At 46.7% G+C, this 13678-nt stretch overlaps 2 protein-coding genes across 6 annotated transcripts; one reads left to right on the top strand and one right to left on the bottom strand.

The window, feature by feature from the left end:
- Positions 1 to 104: 104 nt before the first annotated feature.
- Positions 105 to 6232, bottom strand: LOC124065487 (zinc transporter ZIP1-like). The gene is made up of 4 exons (XM_046400936.1): positions 6076 to 6232; positions 5041 to 5303; positions 4829 to 4959; positions 105 to 2442 (listed from the first exon to the last, which is right to left on the bottom strand). The coding sequence occupies exons 2-4, from the start codon at positions 5240 to 5242 to the stop codon at positions 1753 to 1755; spliced, it is 1023 nt and encodes a 340-aa protein (XP_046256892.1). The 5' UTR covers positions 5243 to 5303; positions 6076 to 6232; the 3' UTR covers positions 105 to 1752.
- A 1735-nt stretch (positions 6233 to 7967) lies between these two features.
- On the top strand, positions 7968 to 13244 carry creb3l4 (cAMP responsive element binding protein 3-like 4). Of its 5 annotated transcripts, none has more exons than XM_046400337.1 (10): positions 7968 to 8215; positions 9414 to 9560; positions 9639 to 9894; positions 10177 to 10301; positions 10386 to 10475; positions 10639 to 10745; positions 11134 to 11202; positions 11509 to 11593; positions 11719 to 11812; positions 11894 to 13244. In XM_046400337.1, the coding sequence occupies exons 1-10, from the start codon at positions 8207 to 8209 to the stop codon at positions 12220 to 12222; spliced, it is 1311 nt and encodes a 436-aa protein (XP_046256293.1). In that variant the 5' UTR covers positions 7968 to 8206; the 3' UTR covers positions 12223 to 13244. The 5 variants fall into 5 exon arrangements, with proteins under 5 accessions (XP_046256293.1, XP_046256295.1, XP_046256291.1 ...); XM_046400339.1 differs by lacking the exon at positions 7968 to 8215 and adding an exon at positions 8222 to 8398; XM_046400335.1 differs by lacking the exon at positions 7968 to 8215 and adding an exon at positions 8222 to 8440 and having other exon boundaries at positions 9414 to 9545.
- The last annotated feature ends 434 nt before the right edge of the window (positions 13245 to 13678 follow it).

Here is a 13678-nt window from a genome sequence, read left to right as displayed (position 1 = left end):
AATGAAAATCGAGAATCTCAATCTGAATGTGATCTGAAAAACTACTTTGTTTATTCGGTCTTTCATGTTCCATCACAACATAAAATAAAACATTCATCATTGTGATTAAAACACAGCAGTCCCTAAAACGACTCTGGATCAAAGACTTTGGTGTCAGAATTACAAAAATAAATTTTTCATCACATTTCTGCTCTTGAACTCCCGGCTTCAGGTGACCGCAGGCCGAGTTTTCGGCCTCTGCGGTCCACCGGTCACCTGAACCAGCGGGAGCCTGTAAAACTACGAGCTCCGTGATCACGTGAGGTGATTGACGGCTGGTGGGTGTGGGTCACGTGTCGTGCTGGGGACACCGACGGACGGCCTGACGCTCCGCCCAACAAACGTTGGCACTGAACAAACCACAGATGTGTTAAATTTGTACGTTTTAGGGCGGGAGCACACGGACAACATTAAATATCACAATATTTTAAACCAAATACTTTGATATTGCTGAGGATTTTGATAATAACCATGAATATGCGGTCGAGATGCTGCCCAGCCTCAGTGTAGCACATCAACATTTCTGCAATAAGATTCATAAAACATTTTGACAAATGGCAAACCGGTCAAGACCACTTCAGCCCACTAAAACAGACACTTTCAGTGACATTTCCCAATACAAGATACTCAAAAGAAGCGAGCGGTTTTTGTGCCCAAAGCTAATGCTAACGCTAAAGCAACGCGTCGTCCCAAGAACTGAAACATAATGAAATGTAACGTTTAAACATGTCAGACAAACGTACAAGGCAAACTTTTGTGTGATTGTAAAAATGGTGACTGGTCAGAGTGACTGACAGTTTAGTGTTAAGGCTGGACTATAAAATACGTCCTGTTTAATGACTCAAAACCATTTAAGTCATTATTAAACAAAAACAGCTAAATGTTTTCTGCAGATTTGCTGCTTTTCTCGGCTGTCAAGTGAATATTTTTAATCTTTGGACTGTTGGTCGCCTGAAGACGTCACCTCGGGGTCTAAGAACTCGTGAGGCTGTTTTGTTATTAAACTAATCGACATTCAATTAATCGGTTTAAGTAATTCCAGCTTCTTTCTCCACTCCTCTGTGACAGTAAACCCAATGTCTTTGAGGACATCATCTCAGGCTGACCAAACCAATGGAATAATCAAGAAAATAATCTTCTGATTAAGTGACAATCAGAATAAGCATTGCCTTGACAAGACTTTGCTGGTCAGTCTGAGGTGACTTTCTGAAGAGGAAGCAGAAGAAGATGGCAGCTTCTGGTGAGATTACAGAGCAAACGAAGTCCAAACCTCCTCTTTGTGTGAAGCCTCGTTTGCTCAGACGTGTTGTGAGCGTCAGATGTTCTCCTGACTTCTTGAAGCACCTCTGCAGCTCAATGCGCCTCAGACAAACCCGTGAGAACATACAGAAGGTGTCCTGAAGTCGTGAACATACCGAACACGCGGATCAGCGACTGAAGAGTGAAATACGTTGGACACAATTCTGTTTGATATTCAAATCATAGATTTAAGTTGAAGTATTCCTTTAAAATACCTCGTTAATAGTTTAAATGAATACCACCGAGTAGAATCTACGAGTGCCGTCCAGAAGCACAGAAACGACATGTTTTAAGGACAAATTATCTTCTAAAAGAAGCTTCTGGTTTGAGGTTTGTTGTCGTGTTCACTGGCTCCCAAATGTGTGAACTCTCTGTTTTGTGTCAGACTTTATTGTCAAATGTCTGTTTCCATGGTTACAGCTTGATGAACAACACGGCGGTGACCACAGCGAAGCCCACCAGCAGCATGGCCACCTTGGGGATGCGATTTTTGGCGGAGCTGAGCTCGTGTGGCAGGATCTCCATGAAGGTGATGTAGATGAAGGTTCCCGTTGCGAGCCCCTCCAGCGTGAAGCGGGCCAGCTGGTGCTGTGGGGACGACCTGGTCTCGGTGAGGGCCATGCCCACACCGATTCCCAGCGGGGACATGGCAGCGAACAGCAGGACGCAGCCGGCTACCACCGAGCGCCGCAGTCGGCCCTGGGACAGCTTAAAGGCCAGGCTGAACGAGATGATGCTCTTGTGGATCATCAGCGCCAGGCAGATCTCCAGCACCTCCTTCCCCTCCTCCAGCAGCCCCACTGCCAAACCCTCAAACACCGAGTGCAGAGACAGTGAGAAGACCAGGATGAAGGCACGCAGGGCTGACTGGGAGCCAAAGTCCACGTGGAAGTGGCCGCCATCAGAGTCTTGTGACCCATGACGGCGATGGGACAGATGACGACCGTTCCTGTCACTTGCCTGGATGCCAGAGTCCACCAGCAGAGCCCGACGCTCCTCGGCATGAGAGGCTGATTGGTCTTTGAAGGCCAGGACGATCTGCTCCAAGACCAGGACCAGAAAGAAGCCCATGGCCATGATGAACTCAGGCAGAGGGAACTGGAGCTGTGAGCAGAGAAGAAGAACACTGTTTAGTCCAACCAAACCACAAGCTGCAGACAAACCTGTCGGCCTCAGCGAACGTTCACATTATTGATGACGAACCTAATTTATGGAAAAGTACACCAAAGTCCAATCCCACAATTCAAAGGCAGCACATGAGCAGAGTACCTGCTGCTGCCGCTCGCCGTGCTGTGAGCTGTGTTTGGCTGTAGACGTGACTGTGGAAAGACAAACCAAGACGGTTTTGTTTCTGTCTCATCTGAATCTAACCTGTGCAGTACGACAGACTCCCGTATTTCCTGCTTTTATGAATTTCTGAATTATAACATCTGAATTTGCAAAGACTGATCTGCTTTAAAACATCTCAGTCGACACAGGATGACAAAGCTGCTGCACCCAGCGGATGTGCAGGAGATTCAGATCGGAGATAAGGACGAAGAAGAGACACTTTGATCGAATGTGTTGACTTATTACTTTATGTTAGCAGGTGCAGAACATCAGGAGTGACAGCTCAACAGCCGCTAATGAAGGATGAACCCCAACTGAACGTTTACAGATTTTAAAATAAGCCTTCATGTGTTAATACACGCGTTTCCATTTCCAGTTTTGTTTCAGTTGGTTTTCTGTTCCTAAAAAAAGTGCAGAATTATTTTAAAATAACTGGACTCTGTGTGTGTTTGCTTTTCAGAAAAATATACCAACTCGTAGAAGACAGAAGATGTTCTTGTAAAGTAGGAGACCGAATTCAAAAGTCTAAACCACAGGGGGCAGCATCTCGCCGGAGCAACACACGCAGCTTTAGCTGTTAGCCACCATTAGCTCCGTTAGCCAGTGAGCTAGTGACTCCAAAGCTGAGGTTTTGAATTTTCATATCTGAGCAAAAATTTTAACATGAAAACAGAAAAATGTCACATGTGAGCTGACTTCTGAATGAGTGACTGACGTGGATGAGAACAAGTGGAACAAGAGGCCAAGTGAAGCCGCAGTGAGACAAGTGAGCACCAAGATGAAAAATATTAACAAGTAACCGTTTACGACCTGAAACATGATTGTTAAAGCCAAATGGTCCATAAATCCTGTGCTTGTTTCTAATTAAAAGCACTTTAATGCCTGACAGAATGATTTTACAACCTCCAGAACACAACAAGTGCAGGGAATCAGCATGAAAACACATCAAACAGTATGTGGTGTAAGGCAGGAAGTGTGGGAAGAAAGAGCACGCACACACACACACAACACACGCACACACACGTGCACACACGCACGCACACACACACACACACGCACACACACACACACACACGCACACACACACACAAACACACACACACACACACACACATGCACACACACACGCACACACACATGCACATGCACACACACACACAAACACACACAGTGTTTAACTTCGGCCTGCTGAAGCAGCTGGAGGTTAATTCAATACTATTTGTGAGGAAAGAGAGCAATTCCCGTTAAACACCCCCCACCCTGCCCTCACTCACACACACACACACACACACACACACACACACACACACACACACACACTCACACACTTTCCCAGCAGTGTCTTTTATAGCGCCGACCTTCAGCTCCCGTCCTCCTGAAACAGTCTGAGTCAGTTAGTTTGTACTGCAGAACTGACCACCACATGAATCACAGCCGCTTTCCAAAGTGCGACCAGCAGGTCACTGCAGCACAGACGTTCAGGGCCTGAGCCGAAACCTCTGATGAGGGGGCGGCGGCTTATGACCACAGCACGGGGGGCGGGACATCAACAACAGGTGGAGAGGAGAACATTAATCATCTGTTTATTACGCAACATCCGCAGAACCTTCGGGTTCTGGTGACCTCCCCAAGGACCACAACGACGGCCTGCAGACTCCCCAGACCCCGACCCGATCGACAATCTGTGGGCTGCACCAGAATAAGCCGAGTCCACCCTCCCTCCAGGTGGGGCCTCCAGGTGGGGCCTCCAGGTGGGCGTGGCGTCCCTGCAGAACGTTACGCTGCAAACAGATGATTAATGTTCTTCTCTTCACCTGCCAGCGGAGGTCCTGTTGGGGCTGATTGGTGAATAATTTGACTTAATCAGGAAGCTTCATTTAGAGCTCAGAACTGAGTTTACTTTTCCTTTTCTGTGCTTCATTCTTTGGTGGAGGCCGAACTCCTGCAGTGCTGGAAGGGCTCACTTGCTTTAGAAAACATTTTTGTCTCCGGAGTCAACGAGACGACGTGAACTTTATAAGGAGGCTTCATGGTGGCTGACGTCAGAGAAGACAGGAAACCGTTTGATTTGCTCTTCCTGTCAGCTGGGCGTTGTGTCGTTTATGGCAGTCTGCCGTGTGAGTGTGCTGACAGTCCACAATGTGGACTCGTGGGATCTTACCGTGATTCCTGCCTGGCTGAAGGCCTGGTTGACGCCCTGCAGGTAGTCTGGCAGCAGGCCCAGCAGACAGGTGGCCAAGAAAACTCCTCCGGCAAAGCAGCTGATCAGACTCAGCAGCCTGCGGCGCACATCTGTAAGACCAACATGTGGGATCAAGCCGAGGCCGAGTGCACGCGGGACAGAAGTCTGGACTGTCACAAAGCTCACCCTACCTGGATCAGCACTGCAGGAGCCCGCCCCCCGGACGAGGCAGAACGGGCCGAATCCAAACAGCAGCGTGACGGACAGCAGCACCACCAGCGCCCCCAGTTTGATCTCCAGGGCGGGGACGGCGGCCGGGTTGACCTGCAGCGCCGCCGTCTCCCGCGCAGGAGACAGGAGGACATGAGAGGAGACTCTCCCCCCGAGGAACATCTTTGGACTGCTTTATGTTTGGAGGAGGAGGCTCAAACACTCGCCATCATGGATTCAAAGCCTGTGAGAGGCGCAGAGACAGAAACAGCACAGGGTCAAGTCCTCAGTGACCTGCTGACCTTTTACTGCACTACGGGTACTTTTACTTAAATACTTGAGGTGCATTTTGCTGATAATACTGACAAGTACTTTCACAGTGTAGTATTAGGCAGACTGTCAGTACTTTAATCAGATACTCTGTCCAGCACTGCTCCCTGCTCAGGTGTGACCCCGTGTTTCCTCACAAAACCTGAGTCACACCTGCAGCGAAGGGAACAAGCACGTTTACTCAGCTACTACATTTTTAGGTATTTATACTCGACTTGAATATTTCCATTTTCTGGTACTTTATGAGTTACTGTAAGTACATTTACTGACAGAAAAGTACTTTAAGTATCAGACACGTTCAGACTTTTACGCGTTACGTGACTTTAATGTTGACCAAAGGAATTTTTCAGCACAGTATTTTTACTTTTACTCGAGTATGACTTGTGTGTACTTTGTACTACACTGATGAGCTCATCTCCGCGTTTGGCTCAGGAGCCTCAGGTGTGAACATCCCGCCGTACGGTAACACGCGGTCCGTTACGGGCCGGACGGCGGAGGATTCGGTTTCACACGCGTTTCCATCAAACCGAATTCAAACGCGCCTCATCGCCGCGGATCCAAACAGAGAAAAAGTTCACATCTGAGACCCGACAGGGGAAGCACCGCATGTGACCGCGGAAACTTAGAGGAAACTTCGGACATTTTGGTGTTTTCGCTCTTCACTCGGTGTGAAACCAGGTTCGTACCTGAATCCGGATCCAGCAGCTCGGTCCGACCCGCCTCAGCAGAAACAGAAGGAGAACCAGCTTGGACTTTTCTCACCTCGTCGTGGTTATTGTCCGGGAAGTGGTGAGTCAGTTCCCATCAGCTGATCTCGATTTTTGATAGATCAAGTTCGCAAAAGCACACCGCGCTTCTTGTTTTCAAAATAAAAGTCGTGTACTTTGGTTTGCGTGTTTTTTTGGTTTGTTTTTTTATACTAGGTTTATCCTCTTGTTGCATTAATGCTCGGCCTGTGGTTTGATAATCATCTCTCAGAGTCAGCACACAGCTTTTAAACGACATTATTCCATTCTGTGCAGTACCTTCCTACATGACAATTTGTAGGACTGTTCCATGGTCTCCAAACTGGGGTTCATGAGCCTTCGTAAGGTTTCAACAAGGACAAATCTCAAATCTCACTGTGTTCCTGGATAGTTTTACATTAAAATAAAAATCTCTTCTAAAAATCACTCAAGGGAAACAATATACAGATGATTACATGCTCTTACCTCACGCCAAGACCATAACCTGTGATGAGGGTTAGTTGGAAATATTAGTCTTCATGAGTCTCACTGAGTACTTAAGACACACGGCTTATTTCAGTTGTTTTTTTGTTGTTGTTGTTGTTTGTTTTGTTTTAATTAAGAAATTTTATTTTGATGGCAGAATCCCTCGTTTTCCGGTCTAGTTGTGTCCAACTGTGTAACTCCACAAAGCTGGTGGGGGGAGGGTCCATCCAGATGCTGGTCCCGAGGCTGAACTCAGAGCCCCCATTTGCTCTCTGAACCACCTCAAAAGTGCAACATGAAAACAGTTGTGATGCAATTCTCACTATTCTGATATAAAATTCTTGCACAATTTTACACTGTGCAACAACAGTGTGACACTTTCCTGTTTATTCAACAATCTAATTATTCATATTGGGCTTTGAGTTGAAGGTTGAAGGTGCAAACCGTTCAGTAACTGTGGCCTACCTGATGAAGGAGCAGATCTTTATCTTTTATAGGTACGCCTGGTTGTGAAAATCTACTCAAGTTTCACTGGCCAAAGGTCAAAGTGAGTACAAACATAACAACCACATCACAAACTAAAAATGTAGAAACTGCAGGTAGACCCTCAACTACAACAGGAGCCCTCCAAGAACACCTTCACCAGCACCCATGAAACTGCCCTAAGAAACACCAGGAACTTTGATAGTCCTTCAAGAACCCTACAGCTGAAAGTCAAGAGTCCTGACATCCTCCAGGACGCCTCAAAACCTGCCAAAGCCCCAAAACACACCAGAAAAGAAAAGCTTTAGAAAATATTCAAACATGGTTGCAATCAAGACACTCACACCACAATTAACTACACAGCAATTGCCACAAAGGGTCGATTGAATTTTCAGAAATAAACCAGGATAAACCTTTGTTTACCTGGACACCATTCAGCAGGAAGGCTGAATGTTCAGGACTGTGGACAACACACAGGAAACATGCTGTGACGTGACGAAAGTGAACAACATGTGAGATCACGAATTGTAAACCTTTTCTCTCAGACACACAATAAAAAACTTTACTAAGAGAGGAGAAACTTCCTGTTGGCCGAAATGTCTGATTTGGTAGCTGTTATTATTTGTACTTATGTAAGTACTTTAGAGAGTACAACAGAACTGTTGCCTTTTATGTGTTCAGTCCTCCTATTCTGTTGTTCTTCCTGCTTCCTCGTTAAATCAAGTCATTACGTTTTTAAAATAAAGTCTACACTAAAATATTTTAATCTGAATTAATATTTACATTCAGTGGCGTGTCGTAACGCTGTATGTGCGTCTCACGTACAGCAGGTGGCGATATATATGGATTTATTGAAGTGTCCGACGATCCAACGAAGAAGAAGGCGACTCAACCAGCAGCAGAAGAAGAAGCAAAGGCAGGAAGTCGTGTCGTTCAGCCCGGACGCGGAGCTGCCAGCTGGATTTTTTATTTACTCTGAATCGAAGGGAAGAGACGTGTTGTGGCGTGTTTGAGTCCTCGGTCCTCCTGCAGCCGCAGAGCGGCCGCTCGGCGATGAAGAACCGGAGGGTCTGAACCCGGAAGAGGACCGAAACAGAAGAAGAAGAAGGAGAGGAAGATTCTGATGTGCTCAGTGAGTGTTAACATTAGACGTGCTGCTCGCTCCTGTCGATCCGGCTGAACCAGAAGACACACAGCCGACCAGCGTTAATAAACACGTTATAAACACTTATAAACAGCTATAACAGTCAACAAAGCACATGGACAACGATGGTGGAAACAACGAAGTACAATTACACTACAGTACTGTGCATACGTACGTATTATGCGTCGGTGTAATTCACTACAACTCACGGAGGTATTGTAGTTTTACTGTGGTATATTTAAAGTTAAAAAACCAGTTAGCGGCACATTAAATACAGCACATCGCTATGCAGTAAATGAAACCATCCAACAGCAGGTCACCTGCCGTCACTTACCACATTAAAATGTGTGACTGCGTGTTACTGCATATAAAATAATCTTAACAGTTTAACAAATCAAACTGAGACGACAGGCTGCGTACTGAGTACTTGTTTTAATTCTCGTGATAATACTTGAAAGCAGGATTTGTGGTGGAGCATTTTCACAGTGGGTGGTAGTAGTACTTTTACTTAAGTAAATACTTCTTCCACTACTGCTGGAGATGAAGAGGAGATTTCGACAGGCTTCTAACTTAAAACGCAGTACTGAAAGTCATTTCTGTCTTCGGCAGTGGAGGAAGTAAATGCAGCAGTGCCACAGAAATACTCCACCACCCAACAGGATGAAAGTGTCCTCAGTGGATTTGAAGCATCACGGCTCGTTATTAGGGCTGATAAAGTCATTGATTAGTCAGTAAAACGATCCTGAGCTGCTTGGGTACTTCTGCCTGTGTACTTCTGTGTACTGCTTCTTGTGTATTACAGCCAGTCATTTTTCCAGGTCCAGAGCCGCAGTCTTCATCAGTGACTTATTCAGCTTCATCTCATCAGTCATCAGAAATACCAGAGTGTAGTGATCAGTGATCAGTCCACCTGTCAGCGCCCTCTGCTGGACAAACTGTGTACTGTTTGTGTGTGTGTGTGGGTGTGTACCAGGATATCCTCATCCGGTGTTGCTTCACCCGACAACCTGTTTGTCTCTGCACAGACGTTTTGTTCTGCTGTTTGCTTCGCGTTGCGTTCACTTTCACATGTATTTTCGGGATCTTTTATTCTGGATTAACCTGCTGATTATTTTCTGTGTTAAGTGAGTGACTGAAGTGACACCTCCTTCTGTTCCCAGATGATGTGTGTTGAATGTGTCTTCAGGTGATGGACGCAGAGTGCGGCGAGCTGTTTCTCGGTGGCGGCGTGACGGCTGACAGCTTTCAGCTCGATGCGCCGTTCTCCTGCTCCGACCTCGTCTTCAGTGGCTCAGAGAAGCCCCTTCAGGACTGGACGGTAAACCCCGACTGCGTGAGTCTGCTCTCCGTGTGTGTACATGATCGTACAGGTGAGGTCACCTGATGCAGTCCTCCTGTGTCTGTGTCTCAGACGCTGAATGACAGTGAACCGGAGGACGTCCTTCACGCCGTCGACCCAAACGAAGTGTTTCCTAGTGGTCCGCCAGCTGATCCCTCGTCTGAGAGCGACAGCGGCATCTCGGAGGATCCCGCAGCTGAGGGTCCCGTCAACACGACGACCACCCAGCCGGCTCCGGCCGCCGTCTACCAGGTGGTTTACGACCTGAGTGGCCTGAGCGGCGTGAAGACTGAAGCTGGACAAGAGAACATCATCTCCATAGAGCTCGGTGAGCGTCGCTGACGGTTTCTGGATGGCCGTTTGTTCACCTGTTCTTCAGTCAGAATCAGACCAAATGTTGTAAAACCTTTGAGAACTTAATGTTCTTTGTTCAGCGAAGAAATAGTTTTTCAAAGTAAGATGCTGAAACAAGAATTTCTTTGGTACTGGATCTCAGGTGTCGTAACACGGACCGAGGAAATGCAAAAAACTGATTTGTTGACTGTTAACTCCAAACATGGACGGCCTTGTGATCAGCAGTGACCATGATCTCGTTTCCTGTCCCGTACAGATGAATGGAGCTCTCAGATGTTGTTTTCAGACTCCTGCATCGTCAGCGAGCTGCCCGTTCTCCCCGCTGCTCGCCTCGATGGCGGTTTGGCCGCCCTCGGCGCTCAGAGCCCTGATGGTGACCAGGTGAGACTCTTATTTTTTTGGCACTCCGTCTTCCTGCTGCCGGCTGGACCTGCAGGACTGACTCTTCTTCTGGTTTTGCCGCAGTTGTACCCAGAGCTCCAGCTGACCGAAGAGGAGCAGAAGCTGCTGAGCCAGGAAGGAGTTTCTCTGCCTAGCAGCCTTCCTCTCACCAAGGTCAGACCGCTGAGCAGACCTCAGATCAGCCCACAGAGAAACCTTTTTGTACCGGTCAGACAAACTGAGAGGCTGCTTTGTTTGTTCACTAACCTTTACAACCCACATGACAGAAGGAATCACATGGTGGAGGCTGATGTTGTGAATGACCCCTTATTTTCAGGCTGAGGAAAGAATCTTGAAGCGAGTTCGGAGGAAAATCCGGAACAAGCAATCGGCTCAGGACAGCCGCCGGAGGAGGAAGGAGTACATCGACGGGCTGGAGAGCAGGTACACGAGCCCGCCGAGCATCAGCAACCACGTGGTGTCACAGAGTCAAACTAGACAAAGACAAAGACGTGTTGAACTGGATCAACCTGACAGGGCTTTGATCTGTCGACGAAGCTGATTGGACAGCAGCTGCAGGTCGGCTGGAGGCAGAGGAGATGATGTCAGCTGACAGTAGATTAATCGGAAATCATTTTGCTTATTGAGAAAATACTTAATTTAGTAAATTTTAAAGGAACAGTTCACCCAAAAAAATCTCCTTTAGCTCCTTTAAGCTGTCAGAACCCCAGCCGTTGTGGAACGTTCTGATGATTTTGTTTTACTGTTAGTTTGATAAAACAAGACTTTTAATACATCTACTTTGTGTGTGTGTGTGTGTGTGTTGTAACAGGGCAGCCGCCTGCTCAGCGCAGAACAAGGAGCTTCAGAGGACTGTGGAGCAGCTGGAGAAACGCAACATGTACGAGCACATTTATTCTTATTGACTGTTCACTGATTGATGAAGAAATCTGGATTCATAGAACAAAGTGATGAGTAAGACTGAAACAAAGGCAGCCACATGATGCCAGAGTGTTCGCAGCAGCAGAGGGCGCCGTCGTCCTCTTCTTTCTTTACCTTCTTCCTGCATCATGTCAGAGCGATGCCGCCAGCCACTTGTTCTGTCGTTAAAGTTGTTCAAAGTTCAGGGAGATTTTTTGGCTTCAGTTCAGACTTGAGCTGGCAGCCGAGTTCGTTCATCAGCTCTTGATGTGTTCCTGCTGCTCAGGTCTCTGCTGGCTCAGCTGCGGCAGCTGCAGTCTCTGATTAAACACACGGCCAGTAAAGGAGCCCAGACCAGCACCTGCTTACTGGTAGGAAACACACAGTGTGTGTGTGTGTGTGTTTCACTCTGGTTCCAACACATTTTAGTGCATGATGTCTGGTTTCTGCTCAGAGCTCAACGTGTTGGTCAGGGACAAAGTGTTTGTGTCTGCAGATCATCCTGGTCTCTCTGGGTCTGATCATCATGCCGAGTTTCAGTCCGTTCAGTCCCAGCTCGTCTCCGGACGACGATTACAGACCCACAGGAGGTCAGTGCCTCATGACATCACTTCCTGTTGTTTAAATGTGATTCGCCACAGAGTTATAATAATATTCTTCTGTCATTCTAGTGATTTCCAGAAACATCCTCACCGAACCCTCCTCCTCCTCTCAGACGATAGCTGACGATGCTGACAGTCCGGCAGTCCGGTCCGAGTCCTCGTCTCCCCTGTCTGAGCTCAGCCAATCAGGACCTCCGGATGATGATGCCATCCTCCAAGAACCAATAACAAACCCTGAAAATATGGGCTTTGAAGGGACTGTCCAAGAGGGGAGCCAGTCGGGGAACAGCTCAGCTGTTGTCGTCGGGCAGACTGAGCCACTGGCGCTGGGGCTGAGCGCGGCGGCGGGGAAAGGAAGCCATGACCCCTCTAAACCTGCACACGCTGACGAGATGTAGACGGATGGTTTGGCTAATCGTGTGGGGACACAGGAGTGGCTGCTGACCCTGTGGCGTCTCAGTCGTGTGCTGAGCTGCAGATGTGTGACCAGCGATGGACGTTCTGCTGGCGGCTTCCTGCAAACACGTGACAGCTGAAACGATCATCTAAGACTCACGTATTCTTCATCCTGGCATCTGCTTTGACTTTGTCGCGCTAACTTTGGACACTCGCCAACATTTTAGCGATTTGGGAAACTCAAGCTTTTCAAATAAATTTAAGTTTAACAGAAACAATTTAAAAAAATGTCTCCCTGACATCATTAGAAAGTAAACACAGCAGCCTGTCTGGATTAGCTACTGGAGCTAAGTGTATGTGGAGCAAAGTATCAGCTGTTCGCATCAAAACGTGCCTGAGATGGATCCATATCCACCGACTGCTGACCTGTAATGAAGTCCCTTTGGCACTTTGACACTTCACAGTGTAAAAACACTAACAAGTTTGTTTTGCATATTTTTAATTAATTAATTAATGATGTTAATGGGCTGGCAGGTGGCAGCTATGATTTCCATGGTGATCAGGTTTTCCAGGTCCAGTTTGCTAACGCTGGAGTTACAACAGGACTTGCTGCTGACCTTCATGGCCTTTTTCGCCCACAGTGTCACTGTGATGTCACCAACTGCCCTCTGACCTCTCTTTAATCTGTAACTGAGGGTAAATCAGATGCAAACTGTGTGATTTTGTTAATTTAGCTTTTATTGTCTTCAGAGGAGCTTGTTTTGATAGACAGGAGTTGGGGTGGGGGGCAGCTCTGATGTTCTACTACAGTGAAACTTGATTTTTGTTGTCCATAATGTCCATAAGGTTAATATGAGTTTTCTTTGTCTGAATTGTCCAAGTTCTTTTTTTCAATTTTAAAGAAAAGTCACAAGTACTTCTGAATGAGTTATTGAGTGTTTGCTTCATTTGGTGGGTTATTTGTATGAGACTCTTGCAGGTTTACTTTTCATTATTACTTTATTAAAAGGGAACAATCAATGCAGACTGTGTCTGTTTGTTAATTATTTGTGGGACAGTCTGACTGGCCATGTTTTGTCTTAGCCCCTGCTGTAGGTCTCACCACTAGAGGGCAACGTTAAGCCACAGAAGTTATGTCCAAGTCCAGCGTTCCCTCTCTGTTAGCTCTGTTTTTGGTCTCCACCACCTTCTGAGCAAAATAACTTCTATTTAGCTGCACAGTTGACTTTTAATTATTACGACCCATCACCAGGGCCGAATCATCCAGGACTCACTCCAGTTTCTACAGTCTCAGACAGTTCAGGTTTGACAAAATCATTAAATATTTCTTAGTTTGATTTTATATTCCTGACAATGTGGAGAATTTTTTTAAATAAATCATTTGTTTTACAAAATGTTTTTAAAGTGTTTAGTTAGTTCAGGGTTTAGAAGAAATCTGTCATGAACTAAAGTGTTAAA

The sequence above is a fragment of the Scatophagus argus genome, chromosome 9 (genome assembly GCF_020382885.2).
Source record: "Scatophagus argus isolate fScaArg1 chromosome 9, fScaArg1.pri, whole genome shotgun sequence".
Taxonomy (NCBI): Eukaryota; Metazoa; Chordata; class Actinopteri; family Scatophagidae; genus Scatophagus; species Scatophagus argus.
Note: the sequence above shows the minus strand (reverse complement) of the source record. Positions and strands in the feature narration are given on the sequence as shown.

Bases quoted from the DNA above. Each gene is read 5' to 3' on its own strand.
- LOC124065487 (XM_046400936.1), bottom strand. From the start codon at position 5,242: ATGTTCCTCGGGGGGAGAGTCTCCTCTCATGTCCTCCTGTCTCCTGCG. The intron at 4,960-5,040 runs GTAGGGTGAGCT...TTGGTCTTACAG, and splicing joins CTCCTGCAGTGCTGATCCAG to ATGTGCGCCGCAGGCTGCTG. The intron at 2,443-4,828 runs GTAAGATCCCAC...CTCTGCTCACAG, and splicing joins TCAGCCAGGCAGGAATCACG to CTCCAGTTCCCTCTGCCTGA.
- creb3l4 (XM_046400334.1), top strand. From the start codon at position 8,408: ATGCGTCGGTGTAATTCACTACAACTCACGGAG. The intron at 10,476-10,638 runs GTCAGACCGCTG...CCTTATTTTCAG, and splicing joins GCAGCCTTCCTCTCACCAAG to GCTGAGGAAAGAATCTTGAA. The intron at 11,594-11,718 runs GTAGGAAACACA...TTGTGTCTGCAG, and splicing joins AGACCAGCACCTGCTTACTG to ATCATCCTGGTCTCTCTGGG.